Source organism: Myotis myotis, unplaced genomic scaffold (assembly GCF_014108235.1).
Source record: "Myotis myotis isolate mMyoMyo1 unplaced genomic scaffold, mMyoMyo1.p scaffold_m19_p_8, whole genome shotgun sequence".
NCBI classification, from domain to species: Eukaryota; Metazoa; Chordata; class Mammalia; order Chiroptera; family Vespertilionidae; genus Myotis; species Myotis myotis.
In genome coordinates this window covers 12,960,872-12,986,320 of record NW_023416390.1, presented here as the reverse complement: position 1 = coordinate 12,986,320, position 25,449 = coordinate 12,960,872, and the positions used below count along the sequence as shown (strand labels likewise).

Genomic DNA, 25,449 nt, shown 5'->3' with positions numbered 1-25,449 from the left:
GGAGAGCAGGCTCCGCCCCGCCCCCCCCAGCCCCCACCTGGGGGTCAGGAGGCAGGCTGGCAGCGGAGGGTACAAGGCAAAGGCCCCACTTTCTAATCACCGAGTGCTGCTTATCAAAGGGATTCTGACTCCTAGGTGGTGGAGCTCTTGGGAGCTGGGACTGGGGAGGTATAATATGACTAAAAGCTGCTTTAATAAAGCACAGGGCTGGGTTTAAGCTGCACTCTCTATAAATCAAAGGGCGACATCGCCATTCTCTCTGAAGAGAGCAGCAAGACCACGCGTTGTGGGGCTGGGGCAGCTCTTAAATCTCACCCACAGCCCTTTGAGCACAAACACAGCCGTGACTGGAGGACAGAGGTGGCTGCAGGCTGCACAGTGTCCCGGGGAGCACGCGCATTCCCCCGGCGATAAGAATGCTGAATGGTTCTGAGCCGGGAAGCCTTGGAAAACAATTAGGCAGAGAAGCAAGATAACCTGTTGAAATTATGGGCCTGCACTTTACTGCTCTTCATAAATTTTCCAGCAGCCTCTCTCCAACTCAGGGGCCTGGTCTGCTTCTACCTTTAATAGTTGGGGGAATTAAGTCATCAAAGTTTCATCTACCTGTCTGACTTCAGCCAGAAGGACAACTTATTTGCTTGGATACCTTTCAAAACTGCTGTCTACATAGATTATAATTTAATATATGGTGCAAGTAACACAGGCTGCCCGTTTCTTGAGTCTAAAATGTCAAAATCTGCATTTACACGTTCTAAATTTTCTTCAACATTGCCCTCACTCTAAATAGTAATCACAGCACAAGCGATGAAGAATTAAAAGAAATTGCACTGAGATTTACTTCCAATAAAGTAAGCAGCAGTGTCGACTCAGAGCTGGGTCTCAGATCAGAGCTGCCACTGTATAGCTACCGCTGGTTCTTATTCTCTTAGAGCCTCAGTTTTCTCATCTGCAAAATGGGGATAATGCCCACCTTAGCTGATGTGAAGAGAAAATGAGGCAAATTCAGGGGGAAGCTACTAGCATTGCGCCTGTACACTCAGTAAATATTAGGTCTCCCCTCTTTAGTAAGGGCTCATGATTTGATGGATTTTTCTAGTGCAACCCACACAATGCTTTCACCTGGGCCAGCTTGCTTTATTTAAATGCCCATCTGTGTGAGCGATTCTCCCAAGTACCTCAGTCCCTGGAGTCCCTAAATAACTTTTATTCTTGTTGGGTCTGAAATTCCAAGGCCAAGTTCCTTAGTTCATTTAAAGCTCTGTTTCCTCATTATTATAGGATTCAACGGGATAAATCATGAAAAATATTTAGGCCAGTATCTGGCACTTACTAAGCACTTAATAGTATCAGCTGTTATTCTTATTAAGCACAACCCTCCCTCTCCCATCACACATCCTGTCCTCCCCTCCGCCCCGGGTCATATGTATTCGGAGGTGCTCTGTGCAGATGCTTGTGTTCTGTTCTTTCTCTGGAAAGCCCTTACCCTTCTTTGTGTGGCCTGCTTACATTCTTCCCGTTCCTGAAGCGTGTTTCAGATGTCACATCCTCCATAAGACCGACCCTGATCCTGTCTCTGCCCGAAGTCAAAAGTCAGGCTTCCGGGCCAGTGTCCACCGCCGCCAGGCACTCACCACGTTCAGCACTGAGTCTTGGTTCTTTGTTTACTTGTTTGTCACTCCTACTCAACTCACTAGTGTTTGAGGACAGAATCCAAGGCTCTTCCATGTTTGGGATCCTGGGTAGCATTTACCAGTGTCTGCCAGGAAGTGTCTGTTGGGCTATCACCGAATCTCATTTTACTTTAGCACTTCTTCTTAGCTGGACTAGGCAGAAGACACACAAAGTCAAGGGTTGTTAGGGTCCAAGTACACGGCTTTTTATGCAGCCAACCTTGGTATTTGGGATTGTGTGGGGAGGGTCAGTGACAACCAGCCAGGTGAAGGTTCAAGTCAAAGGCATGATAGTGAAATGCTAAATGTTGACAGCTAAAGCATCCCCCCATCTCTTCCAGGGGGCATGACCACCCTTAACCATGACAGGTGACCTCTGAGTGTCCAGTGATGACGAGGCAGGTACGGGGATGATGCACGCTGGCCACATGCCGAGGGTAGCACTTCTAGTGTGAGCTGCCCACCCAACCTGGAGAGAGCCCCCTCAGCAGCTAGCACAGTGTTCCAGGAACGTAGCAGATTCTCCAAACATACATATTAAATAAAGGAAGTTTGGCTTTTCTTCTCCTGGATGGCCCTGCATTACCGGGTTGGCTTCTTCATGCCTCATTTTCTTCAGCTGTAAGATAAGTATGAACCTGGTGTTCTTTGACTATATGACAATCAAGCATTTGCTGGGATCATGAAAGAGTCAGCATGGAGTGTAAACAATGATTACTGAGGATAAACATGGCTGCTGGAAGAGACAGCTCAATTGTCAAGACACTTACAAAACCATCTCTGGTTTCTCTGGATATGCCTAAATAGCGTTCATTAAATCTTTATCTCAGTACCATCGTCAGCAGGACTCAGTTTCCTTATGGAAAGTCAGGGAGCCATCCATCGGCTCACCGCCGACAGCTGTTGAAAGGAGCAAGTAATGCGAGTGATTGCAAAGCACGGGCCTCAAATCTGAGGAATTATACAATAATAATAGTAATCATCTGTCACTAAAAGTATTTCCATCTTAGTAGGTTGTAAGTAATACATTTTCTCTCTGCTTAAGTCTCTCTTTACTCTCTAAATAATGCATTACCCATTGCATTTACAAGCTCCCAGCCTGCTTCATGTTTTAAATTGAAATCTGGCCTGCCCACGTGAGCTAACACCATTCACCTCGAGAATAATACCAGGCGATCTTTAACAACAGGGCTTTGAGATTTATGGTTTGAGCTGTGAGATGGAACGTCAGCAGTGCAGCAATTCAGAAAAAGAATCCTCACACCTCATTTCTTCATTCAAATGAATTCAGCAAATATGTCTTGAGCACAGAGTCAGAGCCAGGCAATGTGTTGCAAATCCGATACTCCGTAGCAGGCCACACAGACGTGGAAACTAATCACTGTAATCGAGGCAGTAAAAGTTTTATGAAGGACCTGCAGAAAGTATCTTGGTAACATACTGGATGGAATTACCAAGTGGGTCTCGGGAGGAGGGCTGTGGAAGGTGTCTTGGTGGGTTCAGTTGCAGATAACTGAGTCCCTTCTAGCTGATTTAAACAGAGAGGGATTTAATGTGGTGAATAAGGCATTTGTAAAATTTAGGGCTGGAGGAGCAGGCTCTAGGCAGGGCTTCCAGGAATAAATCTCAGAACAACAATATGGCTCACTGATGTTGGTATCCTTCGGAGATCAGAAAGTCAGGCCCTCAGAAGCCAGTGCCGCAACTATCGGCAACAGAATCACTTTGCCTTGGCTGTGATCCATGCTAACATGACCCTCACACGGCCTTGGGGTCCCCAGGAGGTTAGACTGGACATTGTGCAGTAAAACCAACACCTCGGCTACTGTGTTTGCCAGCAGATGCCACACCTTCCCTCTCTCAAGGTGTTTGGCTGATTGGTAGAGGTGGGCCTGGTGAACTCAAGCTGCAAGGAACTCTGGGAAGTGTGGTCTCCAGCTTTAGCACCTCTGGCCCATAGTAACTCTTGCTGTGAGAGGGTGGGATGGATACAAGGGAGCCAGCTCCAATTTCTGCCTTTAGGTCTTTCATGGGGAAAGAACTACTTTATCTGGGACCTGCAGGATGATTGTGGAGCCACAGGCCACAGGGCATTGGAGCAGGGGCAGCTACTAGTATGTTACTGTGTGTTGTCATGGTATGGAGCTATGAAATGCATGCCTGGTTCAAAGAAATAGAAGTAATTTGAAATAACAGTAACACAAGATATAAAACTAGGAGCAACAAGACATGAGGAGGGAGAGTCACAGTGGACTGATTTATCAGGGCTTTGGATTTTAGGCTTTAAGCTGAAAGTAGTAGGGACATCCAGAAGGGTTTAAAGGAGTGAGTGTGTGTGTGTCAAAAAGATGAGAGAGAGAGAGAGAGAGAGAGAGAGAGAGAGATTATATACAGTGGTGTGCTGGTAAATGTTTAACAATTGGGCTCTCCAGAGTGGAGAAGTCCTGATTTGTAGAGTATGCCAATTTCTGTGTTGTAAATGCTTCCAACACAGGGATGGTCTCTTTCAAGCTGCCGATGTGACATCACTGAACATGGGGGTGGGAAGAGATATTGACAGCAGGTTCTTGGGAGCTGGTTCAAACTGCCTCCAGAACTCCTATTTTTGTGACGTGAATACATTCTCAAAATAGTTTCATAAGATCTATAGTTCCATTTCACAAATGCTGAAACTGAAGCCTAGAGAGGTAAGTATTTTACCCCAGGTCATGCAACTAATTAATGGTGGAATCTTGTTTTAGGTCCAGGTCTGCCTGTTCTCAAAGCTGGTGTCCTTTCAACAAGACTGTGCTGCCTCTGGAGAGAGAGATGGTCAGGTCTCCATGTCAGAAAAATTCCTCCGGCAGTGCCGAGCAGAGGTTGAAGTTGTAGTGTGAGAGAGTTCTAGGCAATATATAAGTGAATGGGAGTGCTGGTGTTTCAATAACATGTTATTTACCAAAGCATGCGGTGGGTCTGTATAGTATAGAGGTGGGTCAGAAGGAAGCACAGTCAGAGAGAGGAGCCACATAAAGGTCACTGAAGAGGCTAAGTGAGAGGTGATGAGGCTGAGCCAAGTGTGGTAGGGTGTCAGGAAGCATGGGCACATTGGACAGAGCTGCAGGACGCAATTGCTGGCCTTGCATCACATCAGAGGGGAGGGGCTGGGGGGAGGGGCAGAGTTATAAATGGAAGGCGAGGATAATTTCCAGGTCTGGTTTGTAACTGTGAACAGGGTGGTGCCAATGGCCAGGATAGGGTCATATGACACAGGTTTCTTTATAAGCTTATGTTCCAGTGCGGGCATGTTGAGTTCAAGGGCCTGTGGAAAGTCCAGGTGGGGATGTCCAGTAGGAAAGGGGAGACCCAAGAGCTCAGGAGACATGTCTGAGTTGGCGATGGTGAGCAAATAGGTCTAGAGACGTAGTGGAAACCTAGTCTATAGATGAACATGCAAGAGAGAGTGTGGGGAGGCCTGAGAATAAGCCAATAAAGGGATGGTCTCAAGGAGAATCAACTCAGAATCATGCTTCTGTAGACAAGGAAAGAGTGTGTCCAGCATGAGAATTCAACAGCGTTGGGTGTTGTCGTGGATGCTTTGATGTACTCCCTGACCCCATTTCAGCAACAGATGACTATTCTACCAATCGCTGTGAATACCTCCCAAAGATGACCTCCTGCTGTCAGCCCTCTTTGGGGATTGCCTCACCTGGTCCTGGGTCTCACCTCCTTCCAGGGGTGGCCCATATCCACTGACCAACACAGTGGGATAAAGGCCTAGCTCCCTTGTCCCACTTGGGACAACTCTACAGGGCCACCGTAGCTCCAAATTTCCCTGTGGCTGAGGCCCAAGTTGGAGTGCATTGCAGTTCAGCTTCTCCCTCTGCCCCATCCAGCTTCCTCCCCCTGCCTCCTGTAGACACTGAATCCAAGTGTGCTCCCAAATAGACATCCTGCTGACTCACCTTCATTTCAGCATCTGTTTCTCGGGGAGCCCAGCATGTGACAGAACTTTATTCCTTGTGTCTTCTGCCCTGTGACATTGCTGTTCAAGGGTAAGCAGGACCAGACCAACCCATTCATTCATCAGATCCTAAAACCGGTGGTGGGTGAAAACCAAGACTCTGACATCTTACTGACTGAATAAAGCTTTATTTTAATGCAAAATAAAACAAGAAAATTTTGTATATTCATCTATAACAACATCCAAAATGTTTTCCGTGGTACAAATGGATTCGTTTTAAAAAGTCTGCAAAGAATTTATTCTCCACCCTCATATGCCAAAATATGATTCACATATTTTATATTCAGAACAGACTTGGTATCACAGAAGCACAGGAAAACACTAGAAAAAGTGACTGCACCAACAGCAGGTTTTGTTTTTATGTTCCAGTAGTAAACGGCACTGCAGTCAGCATAGATGGAACAGAACTCTCTCAAAGAGCTGAGTCAGGACAGTCTGGGGTTAGTTCACGCTCACTCGGCTTGGTAGTTAAGCCCATCTTTGTAAGTCAGGCGGTGAGTGATTCTATTACTATTTTAGGACAGGAGAGAGAAAGAGTTTCACTTAGAAGTCGTAGCTGCGTGTGAGAGTCTAGGCTTACTTTAGATATCTAACTTTTATTCTCCTTTTTATCGGAAAGGTGACTTTGTAGGGGTATCTTATGGAGAATCCTCTTTGTGGTCTCATTGTGGCATCATTTCTACCTAAGTCAGTGCGAACTGGGAGTGTAGAGAAATAGTTCTGTAGGCTGTTTCTGAACCCAACTCCCTCCTTCCTAATTGTACTAAATCTGGACTTTCTGTTGTGCTTGGACTCAGAAAGCAGTAGGTGTCCGCCCGAGTTGCACCAATTTGAAGGCCATTCTTTGTGGATTTCAGAGTTTAATGCTGACGGGGATTTTAAAGACACACATTCGTCTCCACACCAAATTCTCCAGATCTCTTTACCCCCCTGAAATGCTAGGATGTTCCTCCGAAGGAAATACATGTGGTGGTTACAGGTTAGGAGGATAAATGCTCTTGAGGGCTTGATCTCTACACCTACGAACCCTAGGCATGACAACTCCAAAAGTTGCTAGCTAGACTTCCTTCAAAAAATAGGTTTACTGCAAGCAGTTCATGAATCTTTGGAAAAAATAATGAGCCATGTTTTACTTTTATTGAGTTTGGTGGCAAAAATAAAGCTACAGTGAAGTCTCAAATCTCTTCTATCAGGCAGTTGTGACCGTGGGTCTGTGGATCTCACCATGCTCTTGATTATAGGATCTTTGCTCCATGATGTCCTCTGCGGGGAGGTGGGGGGGGGGGGGGGTGTTTAATGCATACACACCAAAAAGTCCAAGAATAATGAGCTTCACAGTAATTTTTTTCCAATTTTTGTTCGTTACTCAATTGTGATTTAAGTAAATGTTCCTTTGAGCTTGCCTTTCATCTACTGATTTGATATAGTGGGGGAGCAATTATTGTACCAAGAGTGATACTACCACAGCCAATGACACGACAGGCTAATGAAATATTGTGTTTCTCTCCCTGGCAGAGGACTAAATTCTCCTGCATCTAAAATTTTTCAGTGGTTTTCTCCCTTTCATCTCTCTACTCCTGTAAAAAGGGACAAAAACAGAGCCCTTTCAAATATCTAGTGACTTGAAGCCAAAAGCATCATTTTCAAGGCATAAATGACCCAGCAGTCAGATCACGAGTCAGGTGGGTGTATGTCGATGGATTTGCAGCTCCCTGTGCCATCATTCCTGGGGGCGCTGTGTGTGTGTGTGTGTGTGTGTGTGTGTGTGTGTGTGTGTGTGTGTGTGTGTTTGATGGTATTAGCATTCTGAGATACAAAGAGACACGTGGTTGAGTTTCTCCAAGGCCCTAAACTGGGAACTATTTTCTGCTACTGGGTACCTACTGATTATAGCCTGGTCTTCTAAATACTCTAAACAACCTGTTCCCTTAAATACTGGAGAGTTCTGTAACCTCGGGTGGTGAGGGTTGGTACAAAGGCATTTATAAACCTTACATTCAAGCTGCTCTTAATTGTTGCTTGGCTTGACGGGACCTCTGTCGTACACATAATGTTGGGTTCTTTCGGGCAGGGTCAACGGGGCATGTTCTATGCTTCAGGCAAGAAGAGAAAACTGCTATAATCATTTTGTGGTTCACCTTAATAGTACCTTCACATCATTGGCTGCCTCTAGGATTAGCAGCTGTTTTACTGTGTATACAACACAAAACCATGCTTGGAGCAACTTACCCTGAGCCTGCCTGCAGGGGGTATTGTGCTCACAAGGCTGCAACGGGGTGAAAATATGGGCTTTCTTCCTACAAGGACCGCTCCTCCAATGCACAGAGAATTTCTCTTCATGCTGCTTCCCTTGGGCGACCTCTTGTGAGTCTTGGCCTTAGTCCAGAAGCCGCCTTCTGGCTGGTCTATCTCCAGTAGTCCACAGACATTTGGTTAAACTATGGGACACACTGAAGAGCTGATTTTCAATGCTTCAAATCAGGTTGCATTATCATCACCTTATCACTTTCTTCTTGGAGGTTTATTTAGATTGAGGGGAAGGCAGCATTCAGCATGTGGGCAGGGAAGCCCTATAGCTCACCTGCACTCCAGGTAAGCAGGGCTGGAGATCCTCAACCTCTTTGCACAAATTGCAAAGGATCTAAAGGCTTAAGAGAGATGAGAGAGGGAAAAAAAATCTTGGAGGTCTATTCTCAAGAGGGCCATAAGTAATTGTAGTTTAGAAAACGATACCTCTTAAAGTCCAGTAAGTAACACCATTTAAATCTAAAACCAGCAGTCACATCATTCTTGGTAACATAACTCTATTTTAAATTAAAAAAAATAAGACTAAATTGGGCTAGATGGATACTCTATATATTCAATAATACTATAATTTATTAAATCCTATCAGTCAGAGATATTCTAATATATCAACCGAAATACCTCTAAATTGAACTCAAGACATTTTTATTTTGGGGAGGGAATAAAGAAGGAATGTGAAAATGCCTAAAGTATGTCTCCCGCTCCAGGTTTGACTGTTGCTCAGTCTTTTGTTTGCATTCTCATTTGGGTCAAGTTGTAAGTTTTAGATGTTCTATTGAAAAAAAATGGAAAAATAGCTGCAAAGCTCAAAAGCAATTGGGATGGGTCTTGGAGGTGGGGTTCAGCTTTTCAAAAACATAGACCTTCATTTCCCAATTGGCCATCCTGGTCTTGGTCTTGTCCTGACTTTTGTGAATGAAATACAGCAGATACAGAATGACCTCGTTTTATGTGTCTTCTCCCTTCCCATACCTTCTGTTTTCTTTTTCCCCCCTTTATTATTCCCTTACCCATCAAATTTTCCAGAAAGCATTTTTATCTTTTATTCTCCATACTGCTAATCACACACGCACGCACACACACATGAGTCAGCCACCACCATCCACTACCTGCTGGTTCTCAATCTCCGAAGGCCACAGTCAGCCTACCCTGTCCCCGGGGTCCAGATGGCATTGTTTGGCACTGGGTCTAGAATTGGCACCTCCAGGGCATTGCTTCCCCTGTGGCCTAGTCCATGGGCCCTCTTTTTCTCAAGTACATTCTAGTCCTCCAATGGGAGGCTTAAAGCAGAGGCCCCAGTTCTAATAATTACAGGCAGCAGACCTGCGGGTGACTCTGAAACCACGTGTCCCCATGCCATTGTGCTTGGGACATGGGAGGAAGAAAGGTGAGGATCACGGGAATTTCAACCTGGTCACTGTGGTCCTTGGTATAGATTCCTTCTGGAAGTTCTGACTAGCTTTGCACATTCTCCCAGGACACTAATACTGCATTCGCATCTTATTTTTATACAAAAGTGAGGAAAAGTGAAACACTTATACCACATGAATGGTATCAGGAACCTGAGAAATTCTACAAGTAAAGAGATGCAGTTTTCCTCTGGGTAGAAAACGTTCTAAGGAGATCACAAGTCAAGCTTGCTGTTTCCTTTCTCATTGAAAAACTACTCACTTAAGACGCCCATGTTTGCAGCCACTACTCCGACTTAATACAGTGGTTGGAGCTTAGCTCCTGAATGGAGACGATCCAGGGCAGCGGCTGCTCCACGCTGCTAACGCTGAGGGTATCTTCTTTGTGATTTGCTTGTTCAAATGCCACTCATGGACGTTAACTGTTCTAAACGTACTTCAAATATCAGGCAGTATTGTTTTTATGGCCCATCCTTCCTCTTTCTCCCAACATTTCCCCTCCAAAAACTCCTGTTTCTTCTTTTTCCCTCTAATTAGCAGTCAGGTGTTACATTCTCAATCAAAAAACCTAATCTGTACGCAGGACAAGTCTTAACAGGAAGAAGGCCTCGAGGAAGGGCGATGTTAGCTGTCTTCCTTTCTGGGCTGCGCTGGGCTTGATGGTGTTGGGCTACACGGCTGCAGTCATGGGGTTCTTCTGCCGGGGGTCCTGGGTCCGGTAGGGGTACTGGTCTGGGCTGCCCCCTCGGGGGCCTGGCCTGCCCATTTCCTGATAGGCTGGCACTCTGTGGTGCTGAGGGGGTGAGGGCGGGACATCTTGGCGGAAGGGTCCTTTGTGCTGGGGGGCTGGTGGGGGTGGGTAGTACTGGGGATACCGGAGATCTGCGACCCTCAGGTCCGGGGGGCGGGAGTAGCTCCCTTTGGGCGGATGCATGGGATGAGGCCCTGGGTAGTATGGGAGCTCCCTCTCCTTGTAGAGCCCTCGGGGTGCTGCTGTCAGATAGTCTGCGGGATCAGCGGGTCCTCCCCTGGGAAGAGAAGAGCAGACACATGTCAGTAGTTACTTGGCTGGCTCCCCTGCTGAAGACACGTTCCCCACGTGTGCACCATAGAGGTCCCAACAAGCCAAGCGGCAATGAAGAGCCCCTTGAATGTAAGCTTTAGACAAGCCTGTGTACCAGCCCCCCACTGTCACCACCCCGAGGCCAAGAACTTCCCCCACGATTTAGGAGAACAGGTGGGTGTGGCAATGGGAGGTGCGCAGAAATGACTGCGCCCTTAAACAGAAGAGAGGGAACCTTCCTCTTCCCTGTCTCCTTCCTGGTGGCCATTGGAGTGGCCATTGCAGACCACAAGGTGAAAGCCATGGGCTGAGGAAGGCAGGAGCCTGGCTCTCTGACACCTCGGAGCCATCAGATCAACCAGGACTGCATACACTTAGATTGGTACATGAGAGAGAAATATGCTTCTACTTGTTTAACTCCTCTTAGGCTGGCTTTGATCCTAGTGGCCAACTAGTTTCCTAAACAAGGCAGAGCTGGGCTCTCTAAGGCTGTGAACATTCCACCCTCTCCTTCTCTGCCTGCTTGAAGCCAGTCCCACGTATGATGGCAGAAACATCCAGGTTCCTCGGCGCCGTCAGGCTCCCATGGCTCACCCTCGCTTCTCTCCTGGGTCTTTGGTGCTCTTCACATGGCCACCGTCTTGGTCTTCCTCTTGGGTCTTCTGCCACCTCCCGGTGGGGATTAGTGTGCCCTCCCCTCTCTCCAGTTCCTAGAAGAGGTCCTAACCCAGAGCTGGGACCTGCTCCCCTGGAACCTTGATGAAAGCCATCCTCCAGCAAAGCCGAGAAGCGCCAGGCCGGTAGCAGCGCGGGAAAAGCCAAACCAGCTGTAGGTTACACAGCATAACCGGGAGGCACGCAGGAAGGTCCGGGGCGAGAACAAACGCTAACAGAAAGCGACCCCGCTTGGATCCTCCGCTAAGACAACAGCTTCTTCTGATCCACTTGCCATCCCAGAAGCAACCCGTCTCCAAACACATGACCACATCTTACCCAGCCCGGGGCTAAACAGATGCCTTCTGTTTGCGGCTCTTAACTCCCACAAACCTTCCATGGGCGTGTACACCACCATCGCCCCAGATCCTCCTCACTTTTCCCCCTCCCCCCTTTTAACATATTTTTAAAGGAAAACAGCAACAATCATAATGAATGAAAAGCTCTCCAACATCAGCGTACAGGCTGGTCGAACCCTTGCAAGCAATGGCGTCGCTGTGAGAACAGTCTGTGGCTAACCAAACGCCGTCATGCGGGTCAGGATCACCCTGTCATGTGCAGGCTGATGCGAACCCAGCTCTGCAAGCCCCTCAGATCCACGCAGGCTTGACCAGCGCCGGCTCCGAGCAGGTGCCAAGCAGCACGTGAGCGCATTTATAAAGATGAACAATAGGATTCTCTCTCCACTTCTTGGCGTCTTAATTTGGCTATGTATAACAATGACAGATAGGCCTTCGAGCACGGGGTAATTTAGTCCGTGAGAGTTTTCAGATAAAAAAATTAAATTGTTTACGTACAAGTTATTATAACGTCAATGGCGATGATTCAGTGTCGTGCGCTTCGCTCTATTTTAAATCGCCCGTGACAAATTGGGCACGATCGCGCCTGTCACCCCAGCCAGGGGAAATGAGGGACCAGGATTTCTCCCCTCTCCCTGAGAATTTTATTTCTGATTTAGGAAACTTCCAGCATTCATTTTGTCTTTTATCATAAAATATTTTGAAGGCCCTCACCGCCCCCCCCCCCCCCCCGCACTCATTTCTATTTCCTGGGGTTCATGTTGGAGATTTCTGAAAAACTTAAAAAAAAATCCTTAACCTGTGCCTTCCCTCCAAACCTACTGGAGCTTTTCTCCGCATGAAGTGAAACATGTGGTTTTGCTGCACTCATTTTAAGCCCGTGGGATAAATCACTGACATTTGCAACACACAAACATTATCTGCTTTAAAATGAACACACAGTCGGCGCTCCCTGCGGGCCCTCTTAGCCTGGATGCTTCCTGTTTAAAATGGAAAGAGAGAAAGGAGGAATTCCAGGCCTCGGACTTTTAGGGTCCTGTTCTCTCCCTGGAGGTTCCTCTCTTAAAACAGAACATTATAAAAGACAGGCACGCCTTGTTTTTTACTTTTACTTTTTTTTACTTTTGGAGAGAAAACCCAGATCAAGTGGCGACAGGGTAGAAGCCACCCCGAGAGCCACCAGGGCAGTGCCCATGGGGACAGTGGCTATCTCTTTCCCCACACCTCGCTCCTGCTGCTTCTCCACCTCTCAGGGCAAGGGGGGGGGTCCCCCTGGGCAGAGGGGCAGAGCTCAAGATGCTGTTCCTCCAAGCGCAGGCTCTATGCCTGGGAGCGTGCTCACATGGAGGCTCTATGCCTGGGAGCGTGCTCACATGGAGGCTCTATGCCTGGGAGCGTGCTCACATGGAGGCTCTATGCCTGGGAGCGTGCTCACATGGAGGCTCTATGCCTGGGAGCGTGCTCACATGGAGGCTCTATGCCTGGGAGCGTGCTCACATGGAGGCTCTATGCCTGGGAGCGTGCTCACATGGAGGCTCTATGCCTGGGAGCGTGCTCACATGGAGGCTCTATGCCTGGGAGCGTGCTCACATGGAGGCTCTATGCCTGGGCGTGTGCTCACATGGAGGCTCTATGCCTGGGAGCGTGCTCACATGGAGGCTCTATGCCTGGGCGTGTGCTCACATGGAGGCTCTATGCCTGGGCGTGTGCTCACATGGACGCTCTATGCCTGGGAGCGTGCTCACATGGAGGCTCTATGCCTGGGAGCGTGCTCACATGGAGGCTCTATGCCTGGGCGTGTGCTCCCATGGAGGCTCTATGCCTGGGAGCGTGCTCACATGGAGGCTCTATGCCTGGGAGCGTGCTCACATGGAGGCTCTATGCCTGGGAGCGTGCTCACATGGAGGCTCTATGCCTGGGCGTGTGCTCACATGGAGGCTCTATGCCTGGGAGCGTGCTCACATGGAGGCTCTATGCCTGGGAGCATGCTCACATGGAGGCTCTATGCCTGGGAGCGTGCTCACATGGAGGCTCTATGCCTGGGAGCGTGCTCACATGGAGGCTCTATGCCTGGGAGCGTGCTCACATGGAGGCTCTATGCCTGGGCGTGTGCTCACATGGAGGCTCTATGCCTGGGAGCGTGCTCACATGGAGGCTCTATGCCTGGGAGCATGCTCACATGGAGGCTCTATGCCTGGGAGCGTGCTCACATGGAGGCTCTATGCCTGGGCGTGTGCTCACATGGAGGCTCTATGCCTGGGCGTGTGCTCACATGGAGGCTCTATGCCTGGACGTGTGCTCACATGGAGGCTCTATGCCTGGGAGCGTGCTCACATGGAGGCTCTATGCCTGGGAGCGTGCTCACATGGAGGCTCTATGCCTGGGAGCGTGCTCACATGGAGGCTCTATGCCTGGGCGTGTGCTCACATGGAGGTTCTTTGCCTGGGCGTGTGCTCACATGGAGGCTCTATGCCTGGGCGCGTGCTCACATGGAGGTTCTTTGCCTGGGCGTGTGCTCACATGTGGCAGAGACCGAGTAATGTAGCTGTTCTTTGTCAAGAAATGAAATCGTGGAAAGCGTCTTACTCTGTAGAACTCATCACAACAGTTATGGCTTTACATTTTTCAGAGAGAAGGAAAACAATGAGCTGGCCTATAAAAACACCGTTTAAGGTTCAAAGGGAGCTAGGAGGATTTGTCTTTTTTTATTGGGGGGAGGGGAGTGGCTGTTGTTGATAATAACTTTTTGCTCAAAAGCAAGCATTTTCTACAGACTTTCTCCAGAACAACAGAGAAGTGCTTCTGAATAATGCACACACACACACACACACACACACACACACACGCACGCACGCATGCACGTATATGTGTGAATGATTTTTAAACAGAAAAAAAAAAGCCCTCCTCATTAACAAGGAATTTGAAAGGAAAAGGATAGAAGAAAACGGAGCTGAAATTTTAGCCTTGTTAATCTTGAGTTTCCCTTTTCATCGTGTCTTTATTTGGGTGAAATTTTGTATTTGCAGGAAAGCACAGAAACCAACCCATTCTAAGGCCTAAGAAATGCATATCCCAGTGACCAGTGCTCTGAGTCGACTCTGAGGAACTCAGCCGCAGCTTCCTCTGAAGATGCTGATGCAAAAAAGGGTCCAAACAGAAGATGTACCAGAACTTCCAGGCCCCTCATTTTTCATGTGACCTCCTGAGTTTCATCTGTGGGTGTTATTGTTTTTCTTAAAATCAATTTCCCACTGAAAATCTCACCCAGGAATCATATTTACTTAAGGGAAGAGAAACAAGCCTATGTTTGCTTTCTTTATAATACAATTCTTTGGAGAAGTTGCCATGAAAATATCTATATTTTTAAATTTCCACTATTTACTTTTTTATTTTAGTTTTGCTTAGGCTCATTGTTGAGGCCAAAAGGATTCAGATTTTGCTGTGAAAACTCACAGGAACTATCTCAGACATATGGTTGTCAATCACATAGATGCATGCAATAATGAAAGTTGACCTTTAAGTCTAAATGTGAGAAAGCTGTATGATACAGACATGTGAAGAAACAATAAGGATCACTTTTTTTATATGAGATTTTCCTCCTTTTGCCATTTTGGTATGTCACTACTTTTCATTAAACAAAGAAGGGGCTGAATCTCAGAGGCTACGTGGGTCAGAGAGCCAGCCCCTGGGTACCAACAGTCTTAAATTTATGGCAGGATGGAAGGTATGCTCCCATATTTGGTAAGACAATCCTATACTGGGAAAGGGCTCAGTATTGGGTGAACTGAGTCACTGGAAAAGCATTTTAGTGAGGGATGAGATGACCATACTTACTATACTTACTGGAATAGATGAAGGGGCATGAGCTATTTTGAATCGCCCCATTTCTCCTTGCATTTCACCTCCTCTTCCCCCTCAAATGCAAAGAACACCTCTTTCTTCTGAACTTACTACAGCCAATGATTCTCACCTCATCATCTTCCCTCTCCCTGTGGCTAGTTTATCTATTGGCCTGGAGCACAAGCATCCTGAGGGAAGGAACTGAGCCTCTTACATCTAGTATCTACCACAGAGCTTGGCACTGGCCTTTGTGCATCATAAGAGCTCCATAAAGGTCTAGTGAATGTGTTCAAGGGAGTTTAACATAAAGAGAAAACCCACTAACATCTCCAATAACCACAGAGGGTCAGGTGTGTTTAGGGGTTGTGAGTGGGTAGCTGGGTGGAGGAATAAAAAGAGAAAGTGTACTCTCATTGAGATCCAGCGACTACAATGGCTGAGGTAAGACTACTCCCTAATTTTTCAAAAAGGAGACATGGAGGGGGGAGGGCAGTGGGCTGAAAAAAAAAAAAGTTGGATTGTGTCCAACACAGAATGACTGTAAACTTGATCAGGGCACAGATTATTATGTTTGTCTTCTTTGCCAAGAACAAAAGTATACTGTCTTATCTCTCTTGTCTTGCACGGTACTTGAAACATAGTAGGTGCTTAGTAAATCTTGGACTCGGATTTAATTGCCTTGACTTACCAGTAAGTTTAACCTGACTAATTGGTGATTCAAGAATCATTTAAGGATTATTTCTATGATGGTCTAGCAAAGACATTTTCTTTATTACTGTCAGAACACAACAATCTAGGAACATCTTACTGTAAACGTTTAAAAACTACAGTACCCATGGTCTCAAATAAAAGGTCTTAGGGAGACAATGTCAAAGGTGAAAACCAGGTGCAAGCACCACAGTTTCAAGTACCTGGGCTTGAGGATAGATAAACACCTTCCAGAGATAGAGGTCATGGCCAGTTCCCCTCTGTCACAGAGCTTCCCATCTTTTCTCCACCAGAACACACATGATGGGTGACCTTCATATGAACCACAACAGAGGCAGAGGCTAGGATTATGTGAACTTCTCTACGTCCTGCTGGAACTGAATGCCCTTCCCTTCCACTCAACAAAACGAAACAAAAACACAAGGACATTCAAGTGAGTGGGGGCAACATTATCAAAAGTGACAAATCTTTGCAATAAATAGCCGATCGTGATTCACCTATGTGTATCAGGCCCATGTTTAAGAACTGCTGCTTCATCCATCCAATGAGCTCCCTTTAGGAGGAAGGACAGGGGAAGTTGAAGAGTGACAGGGGAGAAACATCTAGGGCCGAGCCGGAGTGTAGCAGGTGTGACAATAAGATACACAGCAGAAAGTGTGAAAGCCACGAGGAAAAACTCCCAAAGGGCAGAATCCTGTTGCTCTGAATTTCTGTAAAATACCACCCACGTGAATCATTGCAAAACAAAGGTAGCCTGTATGGATTTCCTTTTGTGGTAATAATTGACTGTGACCAAATTTGAGGTTCAAATGAAAGGAAGTAACATTATGTAAAACTGCTGGTGATAAGAGAGGTCCTGCCGTAACCGGTTTGGCTCAGTGGATAGAGCGTCAGCCTGCGGACTGAAAGGTCCCAGGTTTGATTCCGGTCAAGGGCATGTACCTTGGTTATGGGCACATCTCCAGTGGGGAGTGTGCAGGAGGCAGCTGATCGATGTTTCTCTCTCATCGATGTTTCTAACTCTCTCTCTTCCTCTCTGTAAAAAATCAATAAAATATATTAAAAAAAAAAAGAGAGAGGTCCTTGTACCCCTTGGCAGAAAGTCCACGTGTAGGTTTCTTAGTGGGGAGCTGATGTTGGTGCCTTCCTCTCTGATTCTTCCACAAATGTGGCAAAGCTAAAAAAAGACCAGCACAAACAGTATTCTTGTAGGCGCGTGAGTCCCCCACGCTATGTGGCCAGAGATGCTTTCAGTCTGTTTGGAAATTCCTTCCCTGTCAGATTTCCAGTTACAGGCGTTCCTCCTCCACCAGGCGTGAATGTGGCTGCCAGGATTAGCAGAGCCCTCTGCACTGTACGCGACACAGCTATGATTTCTGCAGATTTTACAGAATCGTAAAATACAGTGATCATTTGATGGCCTATGTGGCAGAGATGATTTCAGAAAGAAAAGCCGCGTTCATCACTCACATATCCCAGGGTGTTATGAGGACTGGACTCTCGCTCTTTGCTAAGAACGGGAGTGGGAAGAGATTTATCAGCAGATGCCTTTGGCCCTTGTTAGCACCGAGGAAATGTTTGCAAAGAAAATGTAAGAGGGATGAGAGTGACTGCGTGCTCAAAGGACATTTCTGAGGCAGTTTAAGACAGTTTTAGAATTTTGGTCATTCACATTTAATTTCTTCTGTCATGTTTTACAGCAGTAACCACAAATAAGAATTCAATTATTAACAGACTTCATGTGTAATTAGTATGAGACCCTAGATAACCCGTTAGCAAATATTACCTGGAAAATGGCCCTTAAGAAGGTTTCATCCTATCAGACAGTGGGAGGTATTCCCTTAAAATAGTCCTGCTAAAATAATTTTCTTTATGAGGGGGAGTGAGATTTTTAAAGTGGGTGCTGAGGAGAACTAAAAGGGGTAACATGAGAATATATAGAGAGAAGGAATCTTAGAAAGCTCAAACTGCTGTGAGTGGCCCCCCAAAAGCCCCGAAATCCATTGAGTGATACTGCATGTACTTATCCCATGGTCTTTTTAACCTCAGAAGATACTTTATTTAAAAAGAATGGCAACACCCTATCTGGTTTGGCTCAGTGGATAGAGTGTCAGGCTGTGGACCCAAAGGTCCCAGGTTTGATTTCAGTCAAAGGCACATACTTCAGTTGTAGGCTCTTCCCCGTCCCTGACCCTGGCCGGGGTGTGTGCAGGAGGCAACCAATTGATGTGTTTCTCTCACATGGATATTGCCCTCTGTTTTTCACTCTCTCTGGAAATCAATGAAAAAATATCCTCGGGTGAGAATTAAAAAAAATAAAATAAAATAAGAGAATGGCAACCAAAGTAACAAATCATCATAACTTGTTAGGCCACTAAAATCCTCTCTCTCTCTCTCTCTCTCTCTCTCTCTCTCTCTCTCTCTCTCTCCAGTAGTCCTGGAATTTCAATTCTAAACACTGAAGATTTTATCGAATTGTCATGCAATGCCGGAGTCCAACCCCAGCAGGTCCAGGGGTTCCCAAAGGCGTAGACGGAGTTGGCGAAGAAGGAAGGACACGGAGACAGCGTTCAGTTGATCAGCAGCCTAGCCAGGATCTCTAGCCAGGATCTCCAGCCAAGTTCTGGTCTGGATCTCCAGCGAAGTCCTGCTTAGGATCTCCAGCCAGGTTCTGTGTCCATGTTCTCTTGCTAGGTTCTCCAGGTTCTAGTCAGGTTCTCTTGCCCATTTCTGTAGTCAGGTTCAGTCCAGGATCTTTTGCCATGTTCTCTCCAGCGAAGTTCTTCTGTCTCTAGTTCTGTGTAGGTTCTGTCTTCTTAGTTCTGTGTGTAGGTTCTGTCTTCTGTTGTCTTGTTCTCTTGCTAGGTTCTCCAGCCAGGTTCTGTAGCCATGTTCCCTCACTAGGTTCTCCAGCCAGGTTCAGTCACCAGGTTCTAGTCAGGTTCTCTTGCCAATTTCTGTAGTCAGGTTCAATCCAGGATCTTTTGCCATGTTCCCTCCAGCGAAGTTCTTCTGTCTCTAGAGAACGTTCTGTGTAGGTTCTGTGCCTCGGTTCTGTCTCTCTTGGTTCCGTATTCTAAGTTCTGTGTTCTAAGTTCTGTGTCCTAAGTTCTGTGTTCTAAGTTCTGTCTCTTGCTGTCTTATTACATCTGTATTTATACCAGTTGATTCAATCCTATCAATCTCTATTACAAAGGTTAGGGCGTTTCTTATCTTCATTCCAGGGAGTAAAGATTATGTAGCTTAAGCATGATTGTTCGTAGTTAAAGTGATTAATTACCCACCTGGCACTAGTTAAGAGGTTTTATTCCCTCCCTAACTTCAGGGGAAAATCCCTACCTGGGGAAACAACCTTTCTCAGAGACCTTGGTTAAAACACATAGTGCCAAGAAGGTGAGCAAACATATTAAGAACAGTATGCCATATATGCCAGGTCCTTTGAAACAGCAAGGATGGACCGGCTCCCGGCAATGCAAGAGATGACAGTTCAACTTCAAGGTCACACTTGGAGAACCAACAGGTTCAAGAGCGTAGGGTCCTGAATTCTAAAGATGGTTTGCCTGCTCCTTAGAAGCCCTGCACAGTTGCCTGCCCAGGTCACTGCCTGCAGACAGGGCATTCTAGGAGAAAACACACTGTTCATGAGGGCTGTTTTTCCCTGATGAATTTAGGCTTTATTTGTTCTTAGAGTAATACATACAATTGATGGGTAAGATATGCCTATGTCTTATTCAAAGGTATTCAGATATCATAGAGCGGCCACATCTTTACCTGCCCCCGTTCCTCTGCCATTAATTTCTATGCCTGGGCAATCGGAGGATTTTGATATAAATACCTATGGTATTAGATCATCAGAACCCCTCTTCATGGAGGGAAAGCACCGCAATGAACGAGTCTTACATATATGCCCACCTGTGTGTGTGTGTGTGTGTGTGTGGGGAGGGCTTTCACACCATAATTTCATTAAGACCTGAGTGCACGCTACCATGGCAGTTCTCTTTCTCTGTAATTCAGAAGCAGAAATAGCCATGCTGGGAAGAGTTCTGCTACTCTACCTGATGTGCTCAGGCACAAACCTCTAAAGCTGGACTTAGACTTGCCAAGGTTTGACGGTTGCCACGCACAGCGGCTCTTTCCCGAGGGCCCACAGTAGCCAGTTCCATCCTAAGCATTTTCTCCACAGTACCATGCTTGTTCCTCACAACAGCGGCACAAGAGAGGCACTATGATCATCCCAGGTGTGCAGATGAGAAAGACAGGGAGATGAAGTAAGGTGACCAAGGTCACTCAGGAAGTAGCAGGGCCCAGAATCAAGCCCAGGCCAACCGACTGGGAGGTCACACACACGGCCACTAAGCTCGACCATGCAGCCTCTGATCTCTCTTGCTTGTCACCTGCTCGCAATGTGCCTGTCGGCAGCAAGTGGGGGAGTCAGGATGTGATGTTTATGCAGTAGGATCTGGAGCAGGAGAGCGACGTGAATGACCTCCCTGTGGGGATGGCTCCGCACGGAGGTTCTGCAAGCACCTGAAACCGCACAGGAACAAAATGAAACCACCATCCCTCCCCAGAGCTGCTGCCCTACCAGCATGACACACTCCACATGAGCCAAACCAGCAATCTAGGCTCCCTCTGTCACCCCCACTCCAGCCAGAAACTGGGTTCCAGAAAACGCTCTCTTAAATATTCTTGGCTGTCCACCCTCACTGCCGTGGCCTAACGGCCCTCAAATCCCTCTTCAACTGGACAGGCAAGAGCAGACCAGGGCTAGCGGACAGGCAGGCCGCGCGGGGGGCCAGCTTCACGAGACAGCAATTTGACAACGCCAGGCTGAAGGCAGTTGAATTCTGTAACCGTCAAGCCCGTGGCCACCAACTCGGAAGCAATTTCGAGCACATTGCACTTACTCTCAAATGAAAACGTGGCACAGTTTGTAAAGCCAGGGGAGCTCAGTTATCTTTTGGGGACTGTGTGAGCGTTTTCTTTTTTGGGGGGGATATGATACTCTCGAATGTAAATCCTGACAACCGGCAAGTTTTTTGCTGTGTCTGAATATGAGATCTTGCCGAAACCGGTTTGGCTCAGTGGATAGAGCCTCGGCCTGAGGACTGAAAGGTCCCAGGTTCGATTCCGGTCAAGGGCATGTACCTGGGTTGCGGGCACATCCCCAGTAGGAGATGTGCAGGAGGCAGCTGATCGATGTTTCTCTCTCATCAATGTTTCTAACTCTTTATCTCTCTCCCTTCCTCTCTGTAAAAAATCAATAAAATATATTTAAAAAAAATGAATATGAGATCTGCCATAAACCTTTTTATTTTTATTATCATCAGGTAACCTTTTCTCCCAAACTTATAAGACTAGATGAGGTTGATATCACAAACTTCTGGGTTTACTTGCTGCCTTAAGAAATGAGCATGCTGGTATTAGTATTTAATTTACAAGGGAGCCAAAAGAGAAATGGACGGGGACCAATGTGAAAATGGGTGCTGGGTTTCCAGACTTTTGGGTGGGAAGGGTTTTGATGCCAGCACCTCAGATACTGACTTGATTTCATCTCCAAGCAGGTTTCCTGTGGAAAGAACCTTCCTCATCCTTCTCTCAATAGTGGCATGAGCTTCCTGTCCCGCCCTCAATGGGAGGGGGCACACTGAAGGAGGCACAGTGGCTGTTGATAATTGCTTCAGCCACACTCATGGTGGGTGTGTTTTGGAGGTCTCTACTCTAACAACCTCCCTGATACCCAGCGCCAAGACAATGAATGGGTCCAGTCTCCATTTCCACCACCTAATACAAGAAGGAAGAGGGAGAGAGAGAAATGATGAGGGAGAATCATTGATTGGCTGCCTCCTGCACATCCCACACTGGGGATCGAGCTCGCAACTCAGGCATGTGCCCTGACCAGGAATCTAACCGTGACCTCCTGGTTCATAGGTCGATGCTTAACCACTGAGCCATGCCAGCGGGGCTCTGTATTGCTTTTGATGTAGAACTGAAGCACCTCATGATAATGTTCACCAAAGTCTGGAGAGTAATTCCTGGACCTCATCTCCTGTCTGTGCTGAGCAGGTCCCAAAGGCCCAGGCTGGTGCTGGTGGGCACACAAGGCTCAGCTGCTGGCCCCACTCAGCCCTTCTACCCAGAATCCCTCTCATTATTCGGCAGAACCCTTTGGAGACAGCATCAGCAGGACGGACTCTGAAAACCATCACATTCTATTCAGCTTTCATTCTCTGCCGACGAAATGGGGTTATAGCACCAAGGTGACTGAACTATATTGTGGAAGTGATTTTCAACAAATAATAAAAGTTATTAAGAGCGTCTTAGGTACTGAGCTGCCCGTTCGTGCCTTGGTCTCTTCATCCTGTGGCTGCTCATTACACGGCTGGTAAAGGCTGGTTATTAACATCATTACAAACCTGTTACTTTCCAATCTCCTTTTATGGAAATTAGAGCATTCTTTGTCCTTTCTCCTTCTGTTGTAATATAGCCCGACTGTCAGCCCAGCCTCCCCGGGTTCCATCTTGCCTTTGATGCTGGTAAAATTGAGCAGTTAGCAAATCAAGGCTTGTTATAGCTCAAACTGATTGGCACTATGAAATGCCTCTCATCATTCCTTCTTCTTCTCTTTGTCCCCAATGTTCTTGTACAGTCACCCCCTCCTATGCCCCCACCTCCACTCCCTTTAGCAAACGAATGTGTGGGTCCGGAGCCACTGATAAGTGCTTTTAAAAAAGATGCAGCAAGACAAGCTGTTGTTATGAGCGAGCTCCTTCAGATGTTATTCCATCCTCCATTTTTTTCTCTAATTCACTGATTTATTGACTTATTCCTTGAGCAATTCAGAGAGCACTGCACAGCCACGCTCGCTTCTGTTTCTGAGTGTTGCCTTGCTCTCGGTCATGTTTGGTGCTGGCATGTGTACCAATAATGAGATGGTTTTCCCATTTTATCCATGAATTCTATTATCAGCACAGCGGAATCTTGATTCTTAAAATCAGTCACGTAGCTGAAGCTTTAATAATTTAAATAAAAGCTTATCATAGAAAAGCAAATATTTATAAGTGGGAGGCATCTAATTTAAAGGGATTAATTAAAAGTAAATGCTGAAGTGATTTAAAATGAAGGAGCCATTTTTCTATATAAAACCCTAATATGCAAATAGACCGAACAGCGGACCAACTGAACAATCTAACTGAACAACCGGTAGCTATGACATATGCTGACCACCAGGGGGCAGGCATGGAACATGGTAGGCATCGGCCGCGGCGGGATGGTGGAGCAGGTGAGCAGGGGCACCAGACCAAGGTGGGGCGCTGGTCGCTGTCATAAGGGTGAGCCTCTGGTGGTTACTGAAAATTCTTTGCTCCTGTGTTCTGCAGTATTGCCTGGTGCTCACACCTGCTGCAGGCACCGGCCCTGCTCGCACCTGCTACCAGCGCCGGAGCCACTGCCAGAACCGCTGCTAGCACCCACTGCTGGCGCCCAGCGCTGGCCCCGATTGCTTGGCACTGTCAGGGGATGCAAGTGGTGACTGCTGGCCCTGATCACCCCTGAGGACTTCTCCACCTCCCCCTGCTCTTGAGGGGCAATCGGGGCAGCAGCTGCAGCTTGCACTCACTGCTGGCACTGGCTCCAATCACTCTGAGACATCAGCAGGTGGGAGTGGGGCTGGCTCTGTCAGTGCATGGGAGTGGTGGCAGCAGGAGAGGGGCTGCCAGCAGGCAAGGGACCAGGGGCCATGGCGGGAGGGGCCCGGCTGGGCACGGAGGATGGTCTGAGACCTGCTCCTGGGTCCACTGCAGCCTTGCAGCCCACAGTTCCTTTCAAGGTGCACAAATTCATGCACTGGGCCCCTAATTACTAAATAAAACGTATTTACCATTTGCCCCATGCCAGCATGCCCTTGAACTTCAGGAGAGATGCGGCCTAGGCTTCCCTGAGGACCTCAAGGTGCTCTAGGGTTTCCGGTCTTGAGGGATCTTGGGGTGCACCTCTGCATAGTGGGGGGAGTGTGAGGCTCAGAGGCACTAGACTGGGCTTGAACTGAATAAGGCATTTCATTGACTTATGATCCAGGTGATCTAACTCTTTCTGAGCCTCAGTAACCTCATCTGTAAAATGGGGATATTACTCCTGCCTTTCCTCCCCTTGCAGGGTTGTGATGAGAACTGACTAAGAAACAGCAATAAACAAACAAAAAGACCAACTTCACAAAACTCTTCAATACTTGTTGAATTTGAAGCCACAATCACTTAAAAAAATAATACTGTATATTTTATATAGAGTTTAAGGTGATTGTCCAAAGATCTAGAATGAGCAAGTAAACAAATCTGTAAACAAATTCAAAATTTATGACCGAGAGCCATGACCCCTACCTATTCGTCCCACTCCACATCAGTGGGTGTCAGTGCGGAAAATCCTCTAACAGAGGTTGCAACATGTAGGCCCCTCTGGATATACACACATAGAGTCACCGTATAGGCTTACGTGGTGTTTAACATTTCTTTCAGGTAGTTGCTGACATTTAGGCTTTCACATAAAAAATGCAGCTTTTTTGTTTTCCTTTAAACGCAGGCCTTACCTTCATTTAAGGTGGTAACAGTGGGAGCTGCCCTCCCCCACCCCCTGGAGGCAGGGACATAGCCCTCCTTAGGTTGTCCCTCTGCCTGCTTCTCTCCTGACAGCCCTGACCTGCCCCCATAGCCACTTAGGGGTGCAGCCCCTGCCCCATGGGAATAAATGTCACCCGCTAGATTTCTGCATCATTGTACTCCGTTTACATCCTTACATCCTCTACGTATAGATGCATGCTATCCAAACCGCTCACTTTGAAGAGGGAACGTGCCCTGGGAAATGACTGAAATTTCTACCACTATCCCTGATCACCTTTACATCTTAAAAAAATGAAGTCTCTGTAAATGGCTCTGTGTTAGGGAGAGCTGCAGAATGGAGAAGGGACCCCGTCCTTGGGGGGTTTCAGACAAGTCATTTCACTGTCTCAGGCCTTATCTTCAACCCTGGAAAATGAATAGGTTTCCCCAGTGAGTCACTGGGGTGGGGGTTACGATTTCAAGTCCAGGAAACCACACAGGCTCTAGTCCACATGGACCTCAGGTCACACTGCTGCGTTTCAGCCTGACCTCTGCCAGGTCACCAGGCTGGACTTCTTTACTTATCTGTGCCTTGGTTTCTCCATCTGTAAAGTAATATGTGCTTTTCTTCTCATAAGAGAGAAGGCCATGGTATGGGTGAAAGTGCACTAGAGGAAAAGTAGGGTAAGAAGATCCTAAGATCTTATATTACTCCCATGACTCAAAGGTTGCAATTATGAAGGGAAACTTGCCTTCCCTAATGGGATTTCTGGATGTGACCTTGCTCTCCCCACTGAGAGGCATTATGTAGATACCTTCCCTACCAACAAGGTGATACTGTGCAA

The 25,449-nt window shown here is 47.1% G+C and overlaps 1 protein-coding gene across 3 annotated transcripts in view; it reads right to left on the bottom strand.

The window, feature by feature from the left end:
• Nucleotides 1-5,787: 5,787 nt before the first annotated feature.
• Nucleotides 5,788-25,449, bottom strand: part of PARD3B (par-3 family cell polarity regulator beta) — a 916,117-nt gene continuing 896,455 nt past the window's right edge. For all 3 annotated transcript variants that reach the window (XM_036319101.1, XM_036319103.1, XM_036319102.1), the window contains one exon: nucleotides 5,788-10,417. In XM_036319101.1, the coding sequence (XP_036174994.1) occupies nucleotides 10,060-10,417 (358 nt within the window). In that variant the 3' untranslated portion in view covers nucleotides 5,788-10,059. The remainder of the gene's footprint in view (nucleotides 10,418-25,449) is intronic.